The sequence below is a fragment of the Tachysurus vachellii genome, chromosome 6, assembly GCF_030014155.1.
Source record: "Tachysurus vachellii isolate PV-2020 chromosome 6, HZAU_Pvac_v1, whole genome shotgun sequence".
Lineage (NCBI taxonomy): Eukaryota > Metazoa > Chordata > Actinopteri > Siluriformes > Bagridae > Tachysurus > Tachysurus vachellii.
In genome coordinates this window covers 12,092,867-12,114,732 of record NC_083465.1, presented here as the reverse complement: position 1 = coordinate 12,114,732, position 21,866 = coordinate 12,092,867, and the positions used below count along the sequence as shown (strand labels likewise).

The following is a 21,866-nucleotide window of genomic DNA, read 5'->3' as shown; positions in this document are numbered from 1 at the left end:
TAGACAAGACATGAACCAAAAAACCAAAATATTATTATCAACAGCATCTAGGTTGTTCACATTGGACATTGCATTTCACCAGTTGTGCAGAGAAGAGCTGACTATGTTTTGACTGTTTTCAAATGTTTACAATACACCTGAATGTGTGCTGTTATATCCGGCACCAAGATGTTAGCAGCAGATCCTTTAAGCCCTGTAAGTTGCCAGGTGGGGCCTCCATGGATTGGACTTGTTTGTTCAGCACATCCCAGAGATGCTCGATTGGATTGAGATCTTGAGAATTTGGTTAACACCTCAAACTCTTGTTGTGCTCCTTAAACTATTTCTGAACCATTTTTCAGAGTGGCAGGGTGCGCTCACCACTGTTCTTTCCTTCGACCACTTTTGATGGATACTAACTACTGCAGACCGGGAACACATTACAAGAGATGCTCTGACTCAGTCATCCAGCCATCACAATTTGGCCCTTGTCGAATTTGCCCATTTTACCTGTTTCTAACACATCAACTTTGAGGACATTGTTCACTTGCTGCCTAACACACACACTATATATATATATACATATATATATATATATATATATATATATGTATGTATATATATATATATATATACATACATATATACACACATATAAAAATAATCAGGCACCATGACGAGATAATCAGTGTTATTCACTTCACCTCACAGTGGGCATAATTTTTGCCTGATCTGTGTAAGTATTGCGTATATGTTTTAGCCAGTGTGTAATTTGCTTTAATGAAATTATTTAATTGTTTACTCAGAAATGCTTGTGATAGACACCCATTCACACTTCAACTGCCAAAGTATAAACCAAATCTACACCATCAAGCCTTCATCCCTGTCATGTGGATGCTGTTGGTCAAATTCTGCTTGCTGTTTTTGTTTTTCTTCTTCACAGCTCTCACAATTTTCATTGGCCAACCACTTTGATGTCTGTTTGTTAGTACATCAGTAGTTTCTTTACTTTTTATGACATGTTTTATTGGCTATACAAAATGCTGTTGTGCTGATCAACGTTTCCTTTTTTCTCAGCTCCAAAATGATTACATTTCTCCCTCAGACAGCTCTCTAGTCTTCATGTTGGTTGGTTTTATCCCTTTCAACAACAATTCCAGTCTTCACAAATCCCACAGCTCAATCCAACAGACATTCAGAGCTATTAATTGATTAAACAATTAACCTAACAATGACACTTGGGCAATACGAAACACCTGTTAGTCACATCGTCTAGTTTTTATCAATTGTAAAATGAGTGTTAAACAAATCTAGATTCAAATATCAAAAAAATTAACTGAAAGCTGAAATTCTGATCTGAGTGTCTGATATTCAGTTTTGATCTCAAAGCCAAATTCAGTGTATAACAAAAAGAAATAATTTTTGTTTCCATAATTTCAATAATTTAACAGTACATTTTATATATGAAAACTCATATTTTTATGCTAGCTAATGGCTCTGTTTTAGATTAATTTGATTCTACATCAGTAATTAGTGAAGTCAACAGTAATGTCTTGTTTCAGTTATTCATTCCAGATGTTCAGTGTTGTACTGACACTTTGAATACACAGCTGGTAATTGTCATGGAAAAACACTTATTTTTCAAAAAGTGCAATCATTGAGGGAATGTTTGCACAGCAGACAGCATAAACGCTTCACAGCTCCAGGATCCCTGGTTTGGGCCTAAGCATGTGTTAAAGCTTGTGAGGGTTTTACCTGATATCCTCATTTGTACATAGGTTTTCTCTGGGTTGAACTGTCTAGTCTCAGAACAACCCCTTATTTCTAAGGGAAAAGTTTAAAAAAAAAATTTTAAGGGAAAGTGTTGGATGTTTTGACTGTGGATTGATTCATACACTCATCACTTTTTCATCAGATTCTCTGAATGATAGGAGTCTTCTTGCAAACACATCAGAATGTACACATACAAACACAACAAATATTGTCAAAACCGCTTGCACCCTGCTCGAAGGCCGCTTGCAGTATGGGCCCTCAGACACAAGTAATTGCTACATTCGTTGTGTGTCATATTCTGCAGCTCCTGTCTGGGCAAAAAGGCAGAAAAATAGGATGATGAGTAAACAGTTCTGGGACAACAATGTAAGCAGCTGAGCTTGTGTGTGTTGCTCTCTTTGCCTGCCAGAGGACATTTCTGAGATATGTGACAGACTCCAGCATCATCAGTAGGAAGAGGGGGACATCCTGCCCTCTCGACTCACACATTAATACTTATACAAACACACAGAGCAAGGATGTGACATTAATGAGAACAACATGTACTGCATGAAGAGAGAGATGCCAGGCCAAGATCCACCATTTTGGAATAATTTGCAGTATTGAACTGTGCTCAATGTGTTCCACAAGATTCTTTTTGTGTGCTTTCTATTTATTCTTTACATCGCTCACACATGCACACACACACACACACACACTACAGTACATGGTTGACCCATTTCACCCCTCAATTTGAACAACTATGAAACGTGGGACTTTAACATTAATAACCACACAGACAACACAGGACATAATCACTAAGACCTGTGCACTCGGAAACCAGATCTACTTTATCTAACTGTCCTATTAGTACCTCTATCCCACACCACCACTTACATCTCCTCCAATCCAACTGCCAATATAGTCATTAGGAGAAACCATCGCACTTTCCAAAAGCAACCATTAACACCTCGGTAACTGTGAACATATTCTAACACCCTCCTATTTGTAGAGGTGTCATCATTACAACTTTTTTATTTTAATTTTTTTTTTTGCCAGTAGTTACTTCATAAATTAACAGTACTTTGGACAGTATACAGATTAACCAAGTCAGAACTCATGGCCTCATGTACATTTGTCTATGGATCCAACACAGGTAGATAAAGAGTGTATTTAATATTTAAGTAAGAAGTATAGAGATCACTCAAGGATTTTCTTTTGCTTTTTCTGTTTTATCAGAAACTTTCTCAGTACTGTAAACAAAAATACTGTAGCAAATCACATTGTACTTTATAACTATTTCAATATTTTGACTCAGGGTGCTACAAAAAATCTGGTCTGTGCAATGAATAAATTTACCACTGTAGCACACGTGCAATACCGTTTAGCATGTTCAAAACAGCCACTTAATGGTGTAAAGTGATTTAGTTGTGCTTGTTTGTGTGTGTGTGAGATTGATGACGCACTGCTATTATACTTGGTAGTTGTGGTCTAATGTGGGATTAAAACCAGTGTCCTGGCTGCATTGAGTCAATTTGTTCAACTTCATTTACCACAATTCCTAAGTACAGTAACATGCTCATAATTTCTACACAGCTGGCTAGCTGAGTGAGTTGACAGGAAACTTACAGCGCCATTTTTAATTCATCCACAAAAACTCCAAACAAGTGTGAGGAAGAAATGACAGAAGCAACTTTCCCAAATGAAAGTAAGGGAGAAACAAAAATGAATATGTTTTTCCGAGTGGAAAAAGGGACGTCCTTGGTTAATTTTTATTTAAAGATGTCTGCCCACAGACCTGTTCTACTTTGATGAATAATGTTGAGGTGTAAGACATGTTATGTTTCTGCACTCCTCTATTTGTAGCAAATAAAGAAAAACCTAAAATAATTTTTGATGGTCTGTATTTTTTGTGCCATGTATCTGTTTAAGTGATTAATTCCATCACTTGTGCTTGTTTTCAGACATGATAACAGAGGTTTTATACGTTTATAATAAAGCACACGTGTAAAAGAATTAACATACTGTAAGCCCTGTAACTTTTCAGTGTAACTATTTCACCCAGAATGTGCTAATGTGCCATCAGCTACGGAAATGAACTTATAAATTGGCCGTTCTCTCTGAGTGGGAAGGATGGCATTACTCTCCTCCCATCAGTCAGAATGACATCAGCCAGTCATGCATATGTCTGTGAGCTCATGTCTGTGGAGGAGGACAGTCATCTCTTTCCTCTGAATGTGTTCAGCAGCCCTGTAACGTTGCGTGAGTAGCAGTTTAAAAAAGATAATAGGTGGGCAGAGGAAATTATTGTGTTTAGAGAGTTACTGTAGCTATATTAACACAAAAACCCCTGTTGGGAAACCATTATGTCTATTATATTAATAGAAAAACAAAAATTGACAACATTAAATAAACATTTGAAGTTATTTATTAAATCATCTGTTACCAGTGACCCACTTTTTTTTGTTTGTGAGTGTTGAGAGACAAAGCAGCCAACAAATAATGCCCAAAACTCATTAAAAACATAGATATATTACTGATATATTGAGTACATAAGTACAGTTACTATACACTGCTGACCATGAGGCCAATCAAAGCAGAATGCAGAGAATGCATTCACACAGACTGAAATAAAAATGTATTTTAAAAGGTATCTGTTTTTATTAATAAAGAAAACTGGCATCTTTTAATTTCACTCAGTCCTCTAAAACCAAGCTGTTTTTTCCTACTTTCTCTTTTTTATTTCAGAAAAGGTTTTGTTCTTCCATGCCTCGGACCACAGAATGCAGAAGCTGACAGACTTGTGTGTATAATAAGGGAAAGTGTATGTGTCAGGGGTTGTGTGAGAGAAACAGAGACATGCTGTGAAGAAGCAAGTCACACTGAGATAGCATTTTAACACTGCAGGGGGCAGATCACATGACCATAGACGCACTCCCATACACACGCTAATCATTTACACACACAATGTGTGTATTCAGCACTAGGGTTGTATTCAGGTCTAATTGAGGGGAAGAGCTTTTAGACAGGGGGTTCAGCACCAGTCCCTGGCCTGCAGAGTTTGAAATATTCTGAATTGCCATCTCACCTGATTCATCTGCTGAAACCTTTTATGAGTTGGATCCTAGCTGAAAACCTTTGGTGTAATTCATCTATCCTGCAGCTGGGAAATTACAGTGCTTATCATCATGACATCACACACCATTATTGCCAGTCTCTCTCTCTCTCTCTCTCTCTCTCTCTCTCTCTCTCTCTCTCTCTCTCTCTGTGTGTATGTGTGTGTGTGTGTGTGTGTGTGTGTGTGTGTTAATTTCACTCATGGACACGCATTAATTTCACAGCAAAGATGTGAAAGGTATTAGAATCAATCTGAAGGACAAAAATTGATTGCTTTTGGCAGGCCGCTTTGATGCAGTAGGAGTATTGCGCTGAGGCATTCATGACTGCTTCAAAGCTACGTCACACATCATCAAATCATTTCATAAACAAATGACCTGATTATAGTATAATCTGTGCTTTGGTTTGATCTTCTACACAAGATTAGCCTCTTTTTGTCACAAGGGGGTTGCTGTTCAAGTGATACATTTGGTTTGTGTGTTTATCTAATATGAAGTGCCAGATCTCTGCAGAGCTTCTTGTCTTATTTCTCTCTATGTTTCTCTTGTTCCCTCTTTGTCATTTGTTAGCCTGGTTTCATAAACTCTCATCTTTCCACCCACTGCACTGTGACTCACTCAGTGTCAGGTGCTTCCGTGTCTGTGTTTAAAACGGCAAGACAAATTATAAGCCAGTCAGCAGCAACCAACCTACTATCACATTTAGCCATGGTTTATCTAAAAGTCAATAAAGTATGACAGGATAAGTTTTACCTTATGCTGTTAGGTGCACACAAAGGGGACTATATAAACTAAACAGTACCACAGCAGCTCTATGAAACATAATTGTGTGATTGTTGACTGAACATCTGGCAACCAACAAAATGACAAGCGGTTGTCAAGCAGTCTTTTCATAGCAGCAACACATTCATTTGACAGCCTGCAGCAGTCCACGATATACATCGATGCTAATGATCAGCTAATTGTCTCCAGTCTTAAAATAAAGGGCTTATTCTTATTGTCTGATGAAAGCGGCAGTGAAAATTTGCCTTTTCTGAAAAATTCGACAACCATGGTGGAAAAAATCATGCCAAATCATTAAGCGCTGGCAGATATGGCCAGACTTTAGATCACACACCACTGCATTCATCTGTTCTTTGTGTCATGAAAAGCTGTACATGTGCAGGAGTAGATATCTGTTCATGAAACATCATGACGTTAGGTAGGGAAAAGTCACGGTGCTATAGAGCATAATGAAAACATTGAGCTCTCAAGCATAATGAAAATATTGTGCTCTCGAGCATAATAAAAAACAGCAGCAGGAGACAGAATCACATTTGAGTGAAACCTTTTTTATGACAGTGTGCAAAGTTTCCTTTTCCCCTAATAGGAATTACTTCATGTGCTGTTCATGATGTGCATATCACTGCAGCTCTGTGTTACTCAAGGGTAACTCCAGTGTTGCTGTAGGCAAATCAGACATAAACAATAGTCTCAAACTTGAAATCAGAGACACTGTATCAATATTATACATTGATAGTATAGATGAGTTGATGGTGGCCATGTAAGTGTCATTTAATAAAGATTCCTTATTCCTTGTGGAGTCAAGCAAATGCAATCGGCGACCATTAATAAATTTTTATCTTAGTTCCTGGTGTCATTACTTCACTAACTATGTCATGCCACTATTACACTTTTATTATAATTCATTGTGGGCATTCTATAAATATATATATATTTATAGATATATCTCATTAATTCATTAGAAAAAGAAGCAGCCATTGTCATATATACATTACAGCACAGTAAAATTATTTCCTCACATATCCCAACTTTCGACGTTGGGGACAGAGTGCAATGTCAGCCATGACACAGTGCCCATGGACCAGATAGGGTTAAAGGCATTGCTCAAGGGCCTGACAGTGGCAGCTTGACAGTGCTAGGGCTTCAACTTCAATCCTCCATTCAATTACCCAGAGCCTTAAACACTTGATTCAACACTGCCTTAGATAACAAACGGACTGTTGGTACACAAATATTATTGAAATTCTTTAAAAATGACAAATAATTCCACACTAAGGACAGGATTTTGACATAATATTGTGATGTTTAAATTTCCTGTTCCCTTGCGATCTGACATGCAGGTCATCACGACCATTTCCTCCGTGCTCTTATTGTGACATTAAACAGCTGCACTGAATTGATGGGTTTTAATATACAGCAGATAGTTTTGAGTATGTAATTAATTTGTATTCTGATGTTATTTTTTGGGCTTTAATTTGTTTGTATTTTTAAAAGTGACTACTTCACAAATGTTGCTTCATTTAACAGGATTATCATCATATTAATAGCACAGTGAATAGATTGCTAAATTTGTTAGTATGTGTGTGAAGGTTCTTCCTATTAAATATGATCCCAGCATAATTGGCCATTACTGTAGGTCCAAACTGATGTGTGGAGTTTTTAAATGAACTCTAAAATGGCAAGTTTCTTAAAAAACAAAACAAAAACAAAAACAAAAACAAAAATAAAAACAACTGTGATTAGGAATTGATAAATGAAAATACTATTATTATTCACAGGTTAATAACAGGCAAGGATTTACATATTACCCAAACAATATTAGTGACATTTTCCTGATAATGTGGCTCAATTTATCAACACAAGAAAAGGTTTATGACCAGTAGAGGAAATGGTGTAGAATTTCTCCTGTTTAGAAAATTATTATTTTTAAGTTCTAATATTGGCCATTTTTTTTCTGCTCACTGGTCTCTGCTATTTAATGATTCATATAGTATGTTATATAGTATGTAACTATATTAATTATGCTAACATATCTCCAGATTTTTATAGTATAACAATTTCCTCACATGAAGATCATTGCGATTTTTACCTCTGGATATCTTCCTCATCCCATTTCGATAGCTATAACTGTTCTGTCTGTGCTTCTGAGCCACCAGGGTGACATGCTTGGTGATTATGCAGGCCATAGAAAAACTGGGACATTTTTAGCTTCCAGGTGTTACAGATCCTTAAAACACAGGGGCATGATTTATCATTAGGTGATGACAGTGATGCTGATTGCACTTCAGTGAACTTGAGCCTGAACATCTATGGATGTGTAACTAAACTACACATTTTAGTCAAAAGTTTCTGAACAAACCACATCGTACCATGTAACGTACTTCGTTTGGTGCCACAAAGAAATCCCACCACACCTCTGGCTTTGTTGGACGATGTGTGCAGTTTTTTAAAGACAGGAGAAGGATCAATACCTCAGTTCTGTATGATGTAAAATGGCAGTCACTTGAGCAGAATTCATACAGCTCGATAACAAAACACTCCAGATATACACACAAATAGCAACAATTAAGCATATTGCATGACTCGACCAACACTAAAACATGTCATCAACAGATGTTAACGTAAAATTCCAACATAACATAATTTGCAACATACCTTCCTCACTCGTGTCCAAAGCTGAGGGTCGGCTTAAGCAATTCCACAGGTGGAAATGACGTCAATGAAAAAACTCAATGTATTATTTTAAAAACAAAAATTAATCTAGCCAGGGTGCACGGTGGCTTAGTGGTTAGCACGTTCGCCTCACACCTCCAGGGTTGGGGGTTTGATTCCCACCTCTGCCTTGTGTGTGTGGAGTTTTCATGTTCTCCCCGTGCCTCGGGGGTTTCCTCCGGGTACTCCGGTTTCCTCCCCGGTCCAAAGACATGCATGGTAGGTTGATTGGCATCTCTGGAAAATTGTCCGTAGTGTGTGATTGCGTGAGTGAATGAGTGTGTGTGTGTGTTCCCTGCGATGGGTTGGCACTCCGTCCAGGGTGTATCCTGCCTTGATGCCCGATGACGCCTGAGATAGGCACAGGCACCCGAGGTAGTTCGGATAAGCGGTAGAAAATGAATAAATGAATATTTCCGTGGGAAAATTGCTTATTTTGCTGGAATAGTCACATGACTTTATATGCTACCCAAGCATTACAGAGATGTACCACAGTGTTATTGCTAATGTAAATGCTCCAGATTCTTGGAGCATGGCAAACACTAATATATATGTAGCGCCACTGTAGTGTGGGGTAATTGCCTGTTTCCTGTGTGCAGGAGTACCCTGGCTGGTGTCGGCGGGGCAGTGGGACTGCCTGACTGCAGGCGATTCATGCTCCAGTGATGAGGCTTGCAGTCCACGACTACGAACCCTGCGTCAGTGTGTGGCAGGTGGAGGGAGTGTGAAGCTGGGCCCAGGGGCTCGTAATCACTGCGAGAACGCGGTGACTGCTCTGCTAGCCAGTCCCCTCCACCGCTGCCAGTGTAAACGTGGAATGAAGAGAGAGAAGAACTGCCTCAGCATCTACTGGAGCCTCAAGCAGTCTGTAATACACGGTAAACGCACACACAGGACAAAACACATTGCCACTTTACTGAATAATTAAGTTCCAGCTCATACGTGTGTGTGTGTGTGTGTGTGTGTGTATACATTTGCAGGACTGAATCTTGTAGAGAGTTACCCATATGAGCCTGTGGAAAGAGGGTTTGATTATGTTCGACTGGCTTCCATTGCTGCAGGTATGTATTTTTATACACACACACACACACACACACACACACACACACACACACACACACACACACACACACACACACACACACAGGTAATCAGTGTCAACATCTTCACACAGATTTGTGACCTTTTGTCAGGAATGTTGAATCATATCAACCTGTAATTAAATCTGCCTGATCTGTGAATTATACATTAATTTGTTGCATACATATTCATGTTTCTCTAATTAGTTCCATGGCATATGGCTGTGTGCATATCACACATTTTGTTAATATGTTTTCTAGTTGAGAAGTATATTTATGAACATTTAAACATTCAGTTTATTATAATCAAAAAAATAAATCTAAGAGCATAGTATTTAGTCAGTGATATGAATTATTTGGTGATAATTCAAGGTAAACTGTGTAAAGCTCGACCTCCTGACGATTCCTACAGGGTTTATAAAGTTCAGAAAAATGAAAACAGACAACAGTGTGCTGTATGAAGCAAAATGAGATGATGAAGTTTAAAATCTGTACTGAAAGAGACATGGTGAGCTGCATGTTTATCTCTGAATGCTGTCTATTTACCTGCCAGTTAGCATTGTGTCTTTTTGTCTCTCTATGAATACACTGACCAATGCTTCAAACAAGGTTTAGATAGAAACATGTTATTGCACAGACACACAAATAAAACTGTCAGTTTGTCAGTCTGCGGTTGTAGGTACTCAAGGCATGAGCTGAATTATATGGGCCTGGAGGGCAGAACATAATAAGATAGTTACTCATCAGCAACCTCAAACAACACACACATACACACACACAAATGCACAAAAGTAACCCCCAAACACACTCACACACAAACATGCACAAGCGTGTACACACACACACACACACGCACACAAAACTGTTAGGACTGAAGGACAAAGATTCATTTTCTGCCAGTAATGTTAAAGATTTAAATGTGGACTATTCAGGCATGATGTTTAACGATTGCAGCTTTCAAATACTACATTTAGCAAGCACACTCCTTTCACTGAAAAATTGCTAACACATGCACACACCTAAACACATATAAGATATGAGATATCACACCATCTCATGGGTCATAATATGTACAGATGGCAGCTGGAAGTTCAGCTTTACGTGGGTGAACCAGGCTGTTATGTCATGTCATGGTGTCACTGGTGTCACTTTGGTGATACTGTAAGTATGATCATTTCAAATGTAACCTGCAGGAAGTAACATTTACAGAATGACACACACCCAGGATCAGCACCGCACACTGAGATATCGAATTTAGGACAGTAACATGGGCTAAAATTTAATTTTTAAGCCCATTATTCCCATGAAACATAAAATATATAGTGTTTATTCAATGGAATTCCATATACATATACTATGTAATACTATATATTGACTATATATTAAAACATTTTATTTTAGCCAGTATACTCCATGTGCTTGTTACACTTTCTCGTATTCTGACCTTCGTTGAGGTTCAGGATATTGAGTACATGAGAATACACTCATACACTGATTTGGGAACAGGGAAGATATTTAGAGGAAAGCTTGATCTTAAAAGAGTAAAAGATTTTCTCACAGACAATTTTGATCAACAGTTATCTCCTTCACTTTTTTGTCAGACTGCCCCTTTAACAAGGTGTTTTGCTCATTTTTTTACACAGTAAGAAAGTCTCATACATGAGCACAAAAAATCTTCTGTCAACTACACAGTTTCACTTTTGCATATGTGTGTGTGTTAAAGCTGGAACAAGGGATGCTGGAGGTTGTGTCAGAACAGAAGTTTAGGTAATGTTACGACACAGACTGTGAGCTCCAAAGATAGAATGAGTTTCAGTAGCAGAGTAACAATAGCTGGTGTGAGGAAGATCAACAGTGTATTGATCAGTGGCCTGTGAAGGAAAAGCTCCAGTAATGATGGATGAAAATAAAATGCTGCCAAAGTGCTCTCTGATTACAGTCCTCTCTAAACACAGTACAACAAGAGAGAATAGTGGAACATGACTTGCAATGAAGAAGAAGAAGGATTCAAGAGGGCTTTTCAATCAGAAGTGATGAATCCAGGTTTTTTTAGGGGAACTGCTCACAGCAGTCATTTGGAGGGATGTACGAAATAGATGTGATGAAAAGCATTTACTTTGAAGGGCCCTTTATAATGGTTATTTTCAAAGGGAACATCTTTACCTCCAAGATGAAAAAAATGGCCACAGCAACAGGTGAGCTTATCTAGAACTATAGCTGAAGGTCAAATATGAAATATTTAGTAATATTCAAATGTAGCTTAAATGAACAGCTCAAATCACCGGAAGTGGTGCTGTCAGGATCACACCCGGACTTTTTACTTATAAAATGTGCGTTTGTTTATGTTTTGTGTTCCCCACCCTTGTCCAATTCCTTCCTGCCTATGCACACCTGCCCCTCATATGTCCATCATGTGTCTAATTGTCTCCCTATTAATCCTTTTTTATATATCCCTATTAGTCTTTGCATAGTCAGTGCTCTGTTTGTTGTTCTGTCGCGTTTCCATTTTCTTTTTCCCAGTGTTTCCTGGTTTTGTGTTTTTGTGTTATGTTCTTTTTAATAAATTGTGTTTTTAGCTATTTTGGGCATTTGGGTCTTAATTTTTTTAGGTGCTGCAGAAAATGTTAACTAGTTAACTAGCATTTAAGTAGTTTTATGTTTTACACCCATGACTGGTGTATTATTATTTGTTTGCATTTGCAAATGTACAAAATCAATCGAACAGCAGCTCCTAAATGAAACTGTATGGGCAGGTTTTTGTAGCTCCGACCATCTGTTCATCATTAATGTGTTGCAATACTTACACTTGTTTACATAAGTGTCAATGACTGAGCAGGAAAAAAAAACAATGCCTCCAGTTTATGAAACAGCATTGTGTCCCAAACAGCAATTAACTACTGCACCTACAGTATAGAGGGGGGACTCCACAAAGTTATCACTTTTAAGGGTGGAGCATATGGAGGAAGTTTAATATAGCAGATAACTTCATATCGAGAGAGATGGATATAATGTCTGAATTAAAAAGACGAAGAAGAAGTTGATCAGAAAGAGGAAATGGTATAACGGAGAGTCAGAAGATGGAGAAGACGGAGTGAGAGAATGGAAGAAAAATGATGCAATGAGCTCTAGAGCAGTAACGCTAGCAGTCTGTCTCAATGGTCTACATTAGTGTGCTATGAAAAATGAAGCAGCAGCAGAAGCAGTCTCAGCTGGGACATTTCTCCCTGATACAGAGACCAGACTCATTCAACTTTTATTCCTACTCATGTTCTATTCATTAGCACACCGTTCATGAAGGACTGACATTCTCTTATAGTTAACCACATTCTATATTCATTAATATTGTGTAAAGGGATTTAAGATGGGTGTTGTGTTAGTACTGTGAGAATCTCCCCATTTCACATATCATGCTCCATAGTATACAATTTAATACAATTCAAGCAATAATGATCCAGTGGACCTCAATACACTACTGATCTGGTATGATTAACTTCAGCAGTGATATGATTTGATTGAAGTTTGATTTCGTTTCAACATGGGAGCTCTCTCTCTCTTTCAATATCTCTCTCTCTCTCTCTCTCTCTCTCTCTCTCTCTCTCTCTCTCTCTCTCTCTCTCTCTCTCTCTCTCTCTCTCTCTCTTTCAATATCTCTCTCTCTCTCTCTCTCTCTCTCTCTCTCTCTCTCTCTCTCTCTCTCTCTCTCTCTCACACACTCTCTCTCTTTCTCTCTTTCAATCTCTCTCTCTCTCTCTCTCTCTCTCTCTCGATAGTGTGATATTATACCTCCATTTATCATGGCAATATCATTATCAGTTTCTGAAACAGTGAGCTGGAATATATATATACAGTATATATATCACATGGTTTAAGTGTTAATTTTGTTATATACGTTCTGCAAAAACAGCTTCATTGATAGCTTCAGCAACACCTTAAAAAAAGCATGTTAAATGGAAAAGGCAGTTGTATGTATGTGCAAAAAAGGCCCGCTACACATTCACTCAGGGTAATGAGGTGCCACGTGAAGCACTACACTCCAGTTTTCACTTTTCGCAAACCTCAGTGAGGATATGAAGGCAGGGCAAAAAGGCTTGTAAAAGCCTGTGACTTTTCACCACAGTGATTTACCTGAGCTTAGCTTCCTGACTGCAGCATTCTCATGTCTTCAGTGAAGGAGTGTTTTTGATATCGATGCATCCACAAAATGCGGCTGGACAAAATAAGGTTGCTGAGAAATGTCTCCTGCACCTGCAGACCTAGTTCATAAGTCATCAAGCACATGACTCACTTCACATACTGTAGTGCAAACCACACTGTCAGCCACCTGATAAACTCTCAAGAGTTCTGTCATCTACAGATTACATATAAACTTCCCAAGAAACGGTTTACTTATCAAAATCCCTTTAATAATATATGACATGAGTTGTCTTGTTTTTGTCCAAAGGGGGAGAGTTTGCAAGGGGAGAACATGTAAACTCTACACTTACAGGGAGGATGCAGGAATCAAAGCCCCGTCCCTGAAGGTGTGAGGCACTGTGCCTGCATAGAGCTGTAGAGATAAGATTCTGATATGTAGCAGGGGTGTAACATATTACAGTAAGCAGACTGATGTTTTTCACGAAGTGGATGATTTTCAGCACTGGATAGTTCCTCTGTAGGACGTGTGAAAGATAGAAACTTTTGTATGGAGTCTATTATGTCCCATAATGAGATGTTTCAAATTTGAATGTTGCAAATTAAGTTAAGATAAAAAATATTAGATTAAGATATAAAAAGTTATCCAAAAGATTCCAATTTTCCCAGTTTCCAAGGAATACCCAAAAGACTTGAACAGGAAACTGGCTGCATTTGCTATATGATCCGCTTCCTTCCTACTATTTCTTTCTTTCTTTTTTGAATGTATTATTTTTTCATGAGCAGATGCATACAGATATCATACAGCAAACACACCTCATATGATTTTGAAAATCCATTCCTGCTCAAGCTGGACAGCATGTAACTAGCAACCTGTAAGCACTGAATGCTCATGCATGATTAGGTGTTGAGCATACATGTAACAAAAAAAAAATTACAGAAGCAAAAAATAATTCCAGCTCCAAAAAGTCAAAATAAAAGAAATAAACTGATTTAGGGGGAATTAAAGGCAGCAGGTAAAATTTTTTTTTTACTATTTGTACTTGCAAAATCTCTTGTAGATAATGTAATTTGTTCCATTTTGGCTTCAAACCTTTGCTGCACAAATCAGTTTGACAGTTAGATTACAGTCACTTGAATGTTACATACAGATGGGGATAAAATCCTATAGCAGACTAATTGAAATTGAAATTTGTTTAAAAAATAAATTATATCCAAAAGCAAATTTACAAATGATAATCTACTAATAATCCATCAATCCTCATTTTGGTGGTCTCTACATATGTTGCACACCTAATACTGATTACCAAGTTAATGTAACACATTTGTTGCATTATGCTATCAATAACTCTGTTAAGTCCACTTCGATGTGTATGTTGCCAATTTTTAGATATAAACACTGTTTGTAAAAAACCTTTGTACCAGTGGGGTGAGCTTGTGCGCTCATGTGATGACTAGTATGTTGACTGTAAGGTGCTTACACACAGAACCTCACCTCCATGTTCCATAAATAAGCTGAATGATCGATGACTCTGCTTCTCTTTCTTCACTCTATCCTGCAGAGTCTGAGGCGGGTATGGCGACGGTGAATCATTGTCTGGATGCAGCTAAAGCCTGCAATGTGGATGACACATGCCAGAAGCTGCGCACAGAGTATGTGTCGGCCTGCATCGCCCCATCGGTGAGAGCGGGGGCTTGTAATCGCATGCGCTGCAACAAAGCCCTGCGAAAGTTCTTTGACCGTGTGCCACCTGACTACACACACGAGCTGCTGTTCTGCCCGTGCTCAGACACAGCATGCTCTGAGCGCCGCCGCCAGACCATCGTCCCTGCGTGCTCATACGAGGAAAGAGAAAAACCCAACTGCCTGACTCAGCTCAGCAGCTGTGAGGATGACCTCGTGTGCAAGTGAGTATTCAATCCATGTAATACATCCATGTAGATACAGCCAACAATGATGATGATTTAAAAGGCTAAAACTCTCACAACCTCATGAGGCAAATAAAACCTGTGTACTGTAGGATGTTAATGGCAGTATTGGATATAATTTAGTCTTTCATTTTTGACATGCTATATCTGACACACTCTTTAACAGTCCCACAGCCCCAGTTTCAGTTAAGGGAAGTGGTGTAGTGAATAAACATCCTTCTGCTTATTGCTTTTCAGCCATTTTGTGGTATGGGGCTGTGGAAGATGTGGCACTTAACTAGTAAATTAGAGTGGAACGAAGAGGGAGTATACTGACAGCAAAAGTCACTTTACAAGACTCTCAGTGGAGTTGAAAATGAGAGCTCAGCTATCCCACTCTCACACACCCTTGTCATGTCACAAACACAAACACTTTCATCTATCTCTCCTATTGATCACAATTCTACTACTCTCGGCCAGAGGCATGTGCGAAAGGCACCGCATCACACAGCATGTGCACTTTCTGCCACAACCATTTCGTTATCATACACAATCAGGATTTACAGACAAGCCCTTTAATCTATCGGCTGATTTCCATTACTCAGTTCTTTGTCTGGAAATGATGGCAACACTCCAGCAATATATAGATGTCTGCCATGTGGCTGATGACAAAGAAGAGGCACAGAAAATCAGGAGGTGTGTACAGTATGTGTATGCAAGTAGAGAGAGAAGCAGAGAAGGAATAAGTTTCAGTACAATAATACAGATCAATCTCTGCACAATTCTGCCATGACATCTGGTTTCGACAGGACTCAACAAAACAAAAGGCACAGTGACTCTTTTTACGTGGTTAATTGCTTTTGTAGATCAAAATGACTGCTTTGTCATTGCCACATGTTTCCAATGTCTACTTATTTGGGGAATGTCGATGGCAAGAAACTGAGACTGGTTTTGACCCAAACGAACACCAACTGCCTCACTCAAAGTGGGAAGAGAGAGAGAGAGAGAGAGAGAGAGAGAGAGAGAGAGAAGTGTGTGTGTGTGTGTGTGTGTGTGTGTGTGTGTGTGTGTGTGGATGGAGAAATGTGCTGGCTGGTTGGATGATGGATGTGTTGTTATGAATCTCCCAGATCTCGTTGGGCCCAGTTCAAGCATGACTGCCAGCCCTCAGAGCTCACTGCCAGCGGCTGCCAGCAAGAGAACTATGGGGCCTGCCTCGTTGCCTACACTGGTCTGATAGGTGAGAACGTAAAATTTAAAGAGAGATTCACTCAAACACAACAAACACAAACAACACTTCAGACAAACTCAATTTAAAGGCTATTTCTTCAGCTAGGTGACTTCTACTATTAAGCCTATATTCTTTATTATGATGTTTGCAGGAAGGTACAGTCTGAGAAAGTGAAAAGGGGAGGGAACTAGAGAAAGAGTTGTAGGGAAAAGTAGAGAGAAGACACATGGCCTAGTTCTTTAGCATTAAAGCAGTATGTTGTGAGGTATGCTGTGCAGATGTTACACTTTTGTGTTCTGGGACAAAATAAATCAATGTCTTTAAACAAGTCCATCTCAGGTCACAAAAGCACCAAAGTGCAGCACTTCCACTTTCCTCCTTTCAGCTGTAAGTCAAGTCTCTCTCCATGCAGACAATGAGTACGACATTGGCATTTTTATTCCCAACAGAAAACACTTTCACACATCTCACAGTGCTAGAAATGTCTAGAAAAAAAAACTTCAATCTCTAGTTGACATCCATGCAGACAATACACTATGGATAGTAAAAAACACGTACACAATGTAGTCATTTTTTTCCTCCTCAGTCTCTGGGCCTCTCACCCACACACATAGTATAAAGGTGTGAACATAAAGATTTCTGAACCTTTCAGCACCCCCACAGATGTTGGAGTAGTAGATAAAGTGATTGTCTAACAATGTGTGAAATCACTGCAAACTGGGTTTCTGAGAGGCAGAGGAGCCTTTCTGCCAAGACGCCTGCATGCAGTGATCTGGAACATTTCAGTCCAGTCAAATGGAGGAAAACTTTACAGTACATTACAGTCCACACAAATAGGAATATTGTGACTAAACGGAAATTGCATTAGATCATCATTATGTTTACTTATTTTCTCTTTTTCTGACTCTGTCTGCAGGAACCACTATCACCCCAAACTATCTGGATAACTCCACATCTAATGTGGGGCCGTGGTGCTCGTGTGCAGCCAGTGGGAATCACAGGGAGCAGTGCTATGACTTCCTGATCCATTTCCATGACAACATCTGTCTCAGTGAGTCCCTTCTCCCTAAGCATAATGCACTAAATATGCCATAACACATTCACTAATCACTTACAGTACAATACAATAGCACAAACCTGCTAAGTGACTGATGTCACTAAACCACACAGGTCCATTGTAGTCATAGAAACTATATTGGTTAAAATTCTTATTTGCATATTTGCGTGGCAGACACCGAGATCGGATAAATACAGCATGCGACTAGTAAAAGTAAAGGCTTGTCTCACACTTTCACATCAGTGAGGAAAAAAGGACAGGTATGCTGTTCTCTGCCTGAGCAGATATTGCTATCTTTCCGAGGTTTGTAATTTAGTTTGCTTTTTAAATCTGACCAGGCGTCTGTTAATATCTGACTCAGTGTGATATATTTCCCCCTCACAACAGCACACACTTCCATGATGTTCAGCTGCCTGACGCTACTAATCCGAGTGTCGCTACGTCCTGGTTTTCACTTGATTAGTCAGATGTTGTTCAGTTTCTGATTAGGTGTCTGTTACGAAGCATCTAGTTGTATCATTCTTACATAATTCGTATTGGTTTACACTGTAGACATTTGGCACCTCAGTTCACACACCACAAAAGTGGTGCTAAACCTGCTCCAAAGCAGGGATTCATAACCCCAATTAAAACGCGCTGCTAACACTGTTTCTAAACTACTAGTGTGAAATGTTCCTCTACCCAGGATTAAAAGCCCTTTGTTAATGACACTTTCCCTCCTGAATTAAGAAAGAGAAATTGGAATCAAATGGACTTCACTGAAGTGACTTGACATTCATAAATATTTAGCCCTAAGTATTATGGGCTACACTTATACATGCAGACTTGGGGTTCTTCAATCCTCGTTCCAATAGCTGTAGTGTATCTATGAATATCAGCTGAACCTGCATTTTCTTAGGCTTTAAAAGCCAACAGCCCAGAATGCTTAACGCATGATGATATTCAAGGTAGAATTATAGGTCCTGCTGTCTTGGTGGGAAGAATGCTGCTGTTTTCCTCTCCCTTTGCTGATTAGTGCTACACCGCCTGATCACAGACATCCATGTGTTCATGTAAACAGATGTGTAGCTATCTCAAAGCAAACACTTGTTAGTCCTTAGACAAGATGTCAGCTGTGACTGAAGGTAATGTGAATACTAAATTACTAAGCCTGTGTACAATATAGTGTTTAACTACAAAGCAGCATTCTAAAAATACAGGATCACAATCAGTATCATATTTATAACCCAGTGCTGGGTCCAGATATATATCTAACAGAAGAAATGTTGGATTAAGATGACTAATCACTAAATAGGGCTATGTGTAATTTTCTCTACTTATTTCTGTATTTGTGATTGTTCAGTCTGTGTAGGAGTATTTATGACCAGATGAGTGATTTCTAAATTCATTCATTCATCTTTAGATACCACTTTATCCTAGTCATGGTCGTGGCGGATCCCAGGAACACTGGGTAATGATGCACGAATACATATCCACTCTGGGACACAAGGACAGCATGCACCATTCACACCTAGGAGTAATTATAATCTAATGTCTATTAAAACACAATTAACCAATACAATATTTTGCATTACATTTAGCAGGGCAGACATGTAGAGTACAAAATTTGATTTATACATGCGTAGAAACAAAAATTTCATGTTTGGTTTTTTTTAATTATCATTTAAACAACACAAGTAGAAAACCCACTGAAAATGACAAAATATTCAGCAAAGAACATGTGTGATAAAGGAGGCTATGTAAAGTCTGATGCTAGCTGGCAAAACTTAATCCTAAACTTGAATAAATTTAATCAACCCTAGCTAATAAAAGCCAGAAAAAAGACAGATTTTTTTGTCAGCTGAATGCTTCCTGAATGTCTTGAAATCTCTGCAGCTTTGGGTTCTATCCAGTAACATTGCAACAGTAAAATGAAGCCAAATGCCCTAAAGGTTGTTGTGACGTTCCAGTGGTAGAATTAAACCAAATGATGGCTTTTAATTGCAACCTAGACGTTATGTGGCATAAATTTAGTTAATGTAATAAAGAAGAATTAAGCAAAATGCCCTAAACCACTGAGTTATTTACATTTTTATGTCTATTCGTTTTGCACCAAAGAAGGATCAATACAAGAAGACAAGAACAACATTACGTACATCATTCTTAAAGTAAATTCTTAGCATAAGCCCTTAAATCTAGTTCAGAGGCATCACAATCACAATTATTTTACTTATATTTTACAATATGAATTTGTTTTGTGATGCTTTTATAAAGTTTAGTCCTAACTTCATAATGAGCCCAGAAAACTGTTGTTAAGGTTGAGGTTAAAATTGTCCATCCGTGCAATGACACACAGAAACAGTGACAAAGCATTTTTCACCTGGAACCTTTGACTCACAGCTCAGTGGCAGGAAACTGTGTAGCTTGGCTGCGTGCAGTAGTGCTAACTCAGAGGCAATAGTGAGAAGTGATCACAGAGTCCACATACAAGCCTTGAGAGTTCCTGTTTCCAGCAAGTCTCTATTTCTGACATGTCTGTGACTATATTTTAATTGCACTCCTGTGCTTGCTCTCTCTCTCTCTCTCTCTCTCTCTCTCTCTCTCTCTCACACACACACACACACACACACACTGTCAGAGGCTTTGGCTTGTGAGAGAGTGGGTGTGTATTCACTTGAGTCTAAGCGCTGACTCTGATGTCTCAGTAATTGCACGTAATTTGGCTCCCTGCAGTAAAACTAATGGTGCAAAGAGTCAGAGAATTGCAAAGAGGAGAAAAGCAAAGATCAGCGCAGAAAGCAGCTGAGGTATTTGGGGTTTGGGGGAGTAATTTTTTTTTTGGAGAGTGAAAATTCGCTGAGACTGAACCTCAGTGTTCAGTTCCACCATGAAGCATGCAGCTCACAGGTGTAAAAGGTAACTGGTTATCATCTTCAACATCATCTTCAGTGTGGTGCATTACACTACTGCAGCTACTAAGATTATCACGTATACAAAGTCTAGTGTAGTTTTATAATATCAATGTATCAATCATCCTAATATCTGATGATTTATATGTAGGACTTTTTTCATATAATTTCCTCTGCATGACACGTCAAGATAAATTCTTTATTTTATGTATTGGAGTCGTGTGTGCGTTATAGAGAAGTAGGCATATGGTCTTAATACCAGTCTCACCAGGTCATGTCTAAAATAGCCATGTTATCACATGTTGTCTGATCAGATACACAATATCTTTACAAATGTGTTTGAATTTGATTAAGCCAGAAGTCATCACTAAATTAACCCAATTTAGTCATCACTATATCCCATCTGTAGCTTTGTCTCTCACTATCACACCATAAACACCTCCATTTGAATTTGAGACCTAGCAACATGATGTAATATTTTACCTAAAGTTAGCAAGCTTATTATCAATCTAATCAACTCAAATATCTACTGTTCAAAGTTGTATTAGTTAAGCTAATTATCAGATGGACACATTAGCACAATGTTGTGTTAACACAGCTGGTTATCTCAGCTACTGTAATTTTGCAAGATAAGTACAATTCTATGTCAATTCTCTATGTATAGAGGAGTAAATAACTGGCTGGTCAATTATGCTTTTACCTGTGGTTAAAGGCAATTTAAAACATTAACATTTTAGGTGGGGAAGCATTTTTTTTTTTTAACTTCTATGTTCTCTGTTTTACCAGAACAGCTATGCATGTGTAATGGATTATTCATTACCGGCTCATTTTAACACTTCACACTCAGCTGTCAGATCACACATGCTGCATTCCCCTGAAGAACACTGAAATGTGCAACCATTCACTTAATTATAATAACATAACCACAAACATGTATGTCTGAAATCCCTCTGTGTTTATGACCTCTCACATGTGCAATGTTGTGCAACAGAAGATTTCACTAGGCCAGCAAGCATTTTCATTATCTTGCGACAAAATGCTCCAGAGTGCTTATACATTCCAGCGCCGTACTCACTCCACCTCCTGATTCCGCTCACAACATCTCCTTTTTTTTATTGAGGAGCTTGACTCATTTGTGAAATCAGGCAGTGCTGCGGAGAGTAAACATCTATAGAAGCTCTTGCAGTCCTCAGGTTCTGCATTATGCCAGTGTGCTTGTACTGTAGTTAG

The 21,866-nt window shown here is 38.6% G+C and overlaps 1 protein-coding gene across 1 annotated transcript in view; it reads left to right on the top strand.

Annotated features, from left to right (window-relative positions):
• gfra4a (GDNF family receptor alpha 4a) overlaps positions 1 to 21,866 on the top strand; it is a 78,394-nt gene that overhangs the window by 53,082 nt on the left and 3,446 nt on the right. Inside the window, exons 2-6 of the mRNA XM_060871357.1 lie at positions 8,942 to 9,220; positions 9,323 to 9,403; positions 15,115 to 15,460; positions 16,591 to 16,700; positions 17,608 to 17,742. Coding sequence (XP_060727340.1) covers positions 8,942 to 9,220; positions 9,323 to 9,403; positions 15,115 to 15,460; positions 16,591 to 16,700; positions 17,608 to 17,742 — 951 coding nt within the window. The remainder of the gene's footprint in view (positions 1 to 8,941; positions 9,221 to 9,322; positions 9,404 to 15,114; positions 15,461 to 16,590; positions 16,701 to 17,607; positions 17,743 to 21,866) is intronic.